The sequence below is a fragment of the Vigna radiata genome, chromosome 7 (assembly GCF_000741045.1).
Source record: "Vigna radiata var. radiata cultivar VC1973A chromosome 7, Vradiata_ver6, whole genome shotgun sequence".
Classification (NCBI taxonomy): Eukaryota; Viridiplantae; Streptophyta; class Magnoliopsida; order Fabales; family Fabaceae; genus Vigna; species Vigna radiata.
Window position 1 is genome coordinate 29268305 of NC_028357.1, and position 6420 is coordinate 29274724.

Consider the following 6420-nt stretch of genomic DNA (forward strand, 5'->3'; position numbering starts at 1 on the left):
CTTGGATTCGGGATAAAGAAGAAACCCAAAAATCAGGTATCGTTCTTCTTCTCTTCCCAGCGGGAGTGAACTTTTAAAACTTCTATGGGTCTTACGAAAACTCAGTGTGGTGATTCCAAATTGATCCTCAAGGTGATTAAGCGAGTGAAGAAAGGAAGCAAGACTATTCAGACAGGTTAAAATTATATTCCAATCGCAAGCCCANAAAATCTCAATCCTAATCATCTTGAAGATTGATAAACCCTAATCGCAAGCTCAGTCGCAATTGCAAATTTGGGTAAAATTTGCATCTTACCAACAATCTGGTTACCTAATTTAACCCTAATTTTATTACAATTCCATGTCACAATTAATAATTTTTTTTAACACATAATAGTGCCAACACAATAAAAATGTTACACATCATCAAATATTTGCCAGCTAGGCAGCTCTGCCGTTAACAGAATTAACGCCATTACCAAAAAGGACCAACTTGAACAGTTTTTGCGAAAGGTAGGACTAAAGTAAACTTTTGAAATAAAGGAAGGATCACTTTGAACAAACCCTCCCAAAAAAACTCTCCCAAAAGAGGGACCAAAATAGGTATTAAACCTTTTTACTTTTAACCTATTTAATTACTTTAATATAAAACCCTAAATTTCTATCATTTTTACCTTACGTTTTCTTCCAAACCTAATCCATTCTCCTTTTCATTCTACTGCCGCACCACACCCCCACCTCTCTTTTCATTTTCTTAATTCTCTCTTTCCTTTTTCCTTCTCTCTTCCTCTTTCTTTTACTTTTTTACTTTTTCTTTAAATCCTAATCCCTTCTCCTTTTCACTCCACTTTTAAACATGAATTCAGGAAGCAAAACTGCATGACGTGGGTATTATTGGCAACACAAAGAAGCTTTCAGGAGTCATCTATGATTCCTAAAATTTCAAGAGTGGAAGGAGTAAAGTATTCTTTATTTTATGAGAGACATCCAAACACTTTATTCTCTTCTCTAGCTACATTTTTACTATTCCGTGGATCCAGTTTCCGCATATTTAAAAATTGGCATTCATCATTAAATCATGAATAAATCAACAGAGTAAACGAGTGGTTTCATATATATTAAATTTATTGAATTTTATAATAATTATTTTAGAATTATACTTGACATGTATAAAAATCTTGAAAACTCAAGAAAAAAGAAAGATAATGAGTGTTTGTGCATGGGATGGGAGGGAAGTTTGAAAAAGGATATCGAGATCCATTTCTTCAACGACTATAGTGTGTGGTGATGGACTCCGAAAATAGTCTCTGTATTTTCGGTTGTGGAGGGCGTGTCTTTTCCACTATAAATTATTTTATCGATGTAGAAAACGTGTGAACTCTATTCTTACTCAACTATACAAGAGGAACAAAGTTTGAATTATGAAAGAAAATTAAGATCCATCCATGGCAAAAAAAGTTAGCAGCAATTTTCTGCATCACCGTTGTCACCAAGGTCTCAACACAAACCAAATCCTAATACATCTCAAAGAGTATGATCAGGTAATACTTTATGTGTATCGTTTGATATAATTTTTTGATAATCGTATTTTTTTTTTCAAAATGTAATCAGATATTCAATTTTTTATGTTGTGTATAAAAAATTCATTAAATATGCTTTTCAAGTGAATTTATGTATTATGAAAAAAATTATTCTCAGTCAAAACTACCTTGAATTAAAAAATAAAAAGAAAATTGCTAGATATTTCAGGCACTACCACTAAATAAGGTTTTACGTTGCGGTGGTAAGCAACCAACTTCCACTTCAACCCTATCTTATTTGATATGGCAAAGTAACTAACATGAAGTTTTATATTTATATAAAATATATAATGAAAAATAAAAATATAAAATATCGACTATTTTTTTTTTCTAAAGTAAAGAGAGAGAACGGTTTTTCTTAATAATTTCGATTGGATCGGACGGTGGAAGAGTGTAACCGACATAGTCAATGGCCAGGATTTGTGGAATGTCACGTGTCCGATTTGGATCCACCGAGTGCTATTGCTTTGCCAGAGAACGTCGTTTTGGACTCAACAATTTAGAGTTGAGTAACAAAGGAGTTAAACCGATTAACATATAAATCTATACATACCAGGATACACTACATCATTACTTTTCTCTGAAATAACAGTTAGTTATTCTTCAATATTATTTTTATAAAATTATATATGTGTGTATTAAATTATATTGCTTTTCTATTTATTATTTAATTACACACAAAAGTAAAATTATATAAGAATGTAATTAAAAAATGTGAACATAAATGTGGAAAGTAATTTTCACTGGTCTAAAATAAAAAATTTGAGTATAAGATGCGATGTTGAGTTGCTATAAATGAGGGCGGAGCATTGTGATTTGCCAATTTGTCAGTGAAAAATAATTGTTAAATCTGGTTATCGTTCCTGTTGCAGGGAAGGGATCAGATCCAGCAGCATTCCCACTGATAGAAACTCCAAACACAAATTAAGGTTTTTGTGATCTCTCATTCATTCTCAGTACTGTGGAAGACGGTGATCTGCAACTGCCTCTTGTAAGCACTGCCCCCTACTGAAAAGGATTCCTTTTTCCTGGACACTCATTTTGCATCAGGTATGCATGTATTTGCGTTGCAATTCTTCTGTGTACATGTACCATTGCTAATATCTCACGGAATATTCAGTTTTCATTTACTTGGAACTGCTAACTCAATTATGATCTTCTTGAGAAGAGCCAGTCTAGATCTGGGTACACCTGTGAATGCCTTTTAGTGTGGCGTACATTATCACGTATTTTGTTTTATTTTTGTTTCTGTTCATAAACATGTTCATTTGTTGATCTAGATTTGGCTACTGGATACCTGTATATTATGTGATTTGTCCTACCTTCCATTTTTATGATTGTCCTACATAATCATATTGCTTTTAAAGATGGCGTTTTATGATTTGTTGATGAGTTGCTAAATGCAGCCTTTGTGTTTTTATAAACCCCGTGTTATTTAATATCAGCAGTTCAACTGATATAACTATTCTTTTGTTTATAATACATAGATAAGCTTCAATTTTTAGATATTTCCTTTCTTTGCCGAGTTCATGGTTGAGTTGCTAGTTGTGATTATGTGAGTCCCTCAAAGAATTTAACCTTCATATGGGCAGGTACATTCGAAAGAAGTCAAATTTGGTGGGTGAGGAATTTCCAGCATGTTCAGGTTATCTCCCCGGAGGAGTCAAAGATCCAAAGGCGGCTTCAAGGTGAAGCATGCTCTACAGTTATGTGTTCTGCTTGGCGTTTGTATCTGGCTAGTCTACCAAATCAAACACTCTAATGACAAGAAATCATCCTTTGTTGAAAGCACGAAGACTGGCGGTGAGATTATCAAGTTGGGGAGGAAGGACCTTCATCCTCACCTGGAGAAAACTCCAGTGGTTGATGCGAGGCACAAGGAGGAGGAGGAGGATGAACAACAAGAAAACAAGCACGAAGAGCTAAACAAACTGGATGATGTTAATGGTGTGGAAGATGAGGCCCTGAAGCATGATGAGCAAAATAATAATGAAGAGAATTCTGAGCACAGACAGGATTCAGTAGACCAAGAAACTGAAGAAAATTCTGAAATTGCTAGAACAGAAGGGGAAGCTGAACATCATAATGAGCAAGTTTTTGGAGAGAATGAAGATATGGACAACAAGGAGAGTGAGAGTACATTGAAGGATAATGAGGAGAACAATAGTGAAACGGAGGAAAAAGAAACTGGAGAAGTTAAAGAAGAAAAGAATGAGCCGGAGAATGACAATATGGATAACAATGAGAGTGACAATGCAATAAAGGAGAATGAAGAGAACAAAAGCGAAGGGGAGAACAATGAAACTGGAGACACTAACGAAGAGAAAAGTCAGCAAACTAACGAAGAGACAGAGAATAAAGATAAGGAGAATGAAGAGGTGAAACAGAATGAAACTGAAGAGAAGGAGGAGGGAAATCATGAGCAAGATAGTAAAGAAATGACAGATGAGAACAACCATGGAGAAACTGGGGGAGAAGAGAAAGACAAAATTCAGGAAGAGATTACATCTAAAGATCAGGCTCAGGACGGGGGCAAAAGTGAGGAGGAGCATAGAGAGGAAAATTATGCTGGAGATAATGCTTCTAGTGCTGTAGACCATAAGCCGCAAGACACGGATGAAAATTATAAGACAAAAGAAGAATCTGATAAAAAGGAAAACAATGAGTTCGAGCTACAGTCTCAGAAGAATGCTGACAACAAAGAAGGGGCTGATTCTAGTGTCACAACAAGCAGCCAAGGAAATGAAAGTGATGCTGAAAATCAGGCACAATCAGAGAATGAGTCACAGAAAAGTTCCACGTCAGAATCAGAATGGCCGCATCAAGAGAAAAATGACTCCACAAAGGATGGTCTAGATACTCTAGATTCATCACTGCAGAATGGGATTGACACATCATCTCAGAATACTGAAGCATCAGAAAATGAAAACAACTCCAAAGTAGAGGACTCCAACATGCAGAATGCAACACCAAAAATCGAAGATTCTTCTTCTTCTAACTCAGAAGAAGCGTGGAAGAAAGCTGAAACACATGACAGCAATGCAAACGATGGTGAATACAAGGACACAACAAGTAATATTGCTCAGAATGAAAACCCAAGCAACAGTTCTGTCCAAGAAGGAAAGCAAGAAAATGTTGCATCATCTGATACTTCCTCAGAACAAAAGAAAGATGAAGCCGCAAATGTAGAAAGTAATACATATTCTGCGCAGAATGACAATGCTGATCAAACCAACGCAAACAGTGATGGAAGTGCTAATGACAACAAAGATTCTAACCAGTCTGATTCTTCATCAGAGCAAAACAAAGAGGGATCGTCCAACTCGGATGACAGCAGTACTAGCCAGTCTGGCACTTCATCTGAGAAAAACAAAGAGGAATCCTCAAACTCAGATAACAGCAATGATTCTAACCAGTCTGACACTTCATCTGAGCAAAACAAAGAGGAATCCTCAAACTCAGGTAACGGCAATGATGCTAGCCGGTCTGACACTTCATCTGAGCAAAACAAAGAGGGATCCTCTAACTCAGATAACAGCAATGATAGCTTGTCTGACACTTCATCTGAGCAAAACAAAGNTCATCTGAGCAAAACAAAGAGGGATCCTCTAACTCAGATAACAGCAATGATAGCTTGTCTGACACTTCATCTGAGCAAAACAAAGAGGGATCCTCAAACTCAGATAACAGCAATGATGCTAGCCAGTCTCAAACTTCTTCTGAGCAAAACAAAAATGAAACCTCAAACTCAGATGACGGCAGTGATTCTAACGAGAATGCCTCTAAACCCAACGAAAATCAAAATGACAATGGGAATCATAATGGTGAAGCACAAGACAATGCTTCGGGTTCATCCATTCCGGAAGAGAAAGATGCATCTTCAAATAACAATGCTGATGCAGGGCAGGTTGAGAATGATAACACAGTTCAGAGCAATACTAGTGAAAATGAAGATGGTACTCAAAACAAAACAGTGGAGTCACAAAAGGAGGAGGAATCTGCACAATCGAACGGAGACAGCAATTCTAACATGAATGATCAAGGAAGTTCTGATCATTCAATCACTCATGAGGATAAAGAATCTCGCGTGGATTTGCCACAATCCCATGAAGAAAGCAATCATATTAAGGATACTGCAGCACAGTGATAATTCTAATAGAATAATTGTATGCAGCTTCTTTTGGTCCTACTTTTTCGAATTTTGTTGAGTTTCTTTAGTTGGTTATTATGATGTCAAGCTTTTTTGTTTTCAAAGTCAGATTAAGAATTTAGAAAGACCTACAGCTTTCTTTGTATAAATTATTCGCTATTCTTCATATGTAACCTGAACCCTTTAATGGAAACAATAATTATCAAGTTAAAAATATCATCAGAGCAAAGTTCCGCATCTTTCTACAACTGACCCTCTTTTTCTTACTGTTATTTTGGAAAGGTTATTGAATCATAACTCAAGGCATGAATCATTTGGCTAAAATTTTAGTTGTAAATGATTTATATTAAGATATTAGTTTTGAACTGGAAAACGATCAGAAACAGTACAAAATAAAATTATAACTGTCTGTAAAGCACTTATTTTAGAACACTGAATAAAATAAATGAATTACCCAAATATAGTGCAAAAATAACTGTACGAGTCCCATTTTATGAAAAGGAAAATCGAACAGTGAATCTCCATTGTATGTTTAATAAGCATCGGATTGGAAGAATATAGCCAATCATTTATGATTCAGAAAATGACATGAATGGTAAGACTCCAATATTTGTTCTGCTTTCTCAAGCGACCAATATGGTTTTTCGTCTTCCCTGCAAAAACATGACTACTTATAACAACAGCTGGTGAAAAGACAAAAGAGAAGGAGTT

The 6420-nt window shown here is 35.7% G+C and overlaps 1 protein-coding gene across 1 annotated transcript; it reads left to right on the forward strand.

Moving 5' to 3' along the window:
- The first annotated feature begins 2337 nt into the window (after window positions 1-2337).
- LOC106768786 (dentin sialophosphoprotein) lies at window positions 2338-5923 on the forward strand. Its single transcript, XM_014654108.2, has 3 exons — window positions 2338-2609; window positions 3152-5090; window positions 5177-5923. Exons 2-3 carry the CDS (start codon window positions 3197-3199, stop codon window positions 5704-5706), a joined length of 2424 nt encoding a protein of 807 aa, XP_014509594.1. The 5' UTR covers window positions 2338-2609; window positions 3152-3196; the 3' UTR covers window positions 5707-5923.
- The last annotated feature ends 497 nt before the right edge of the window (window positions 5924-6420 follow it).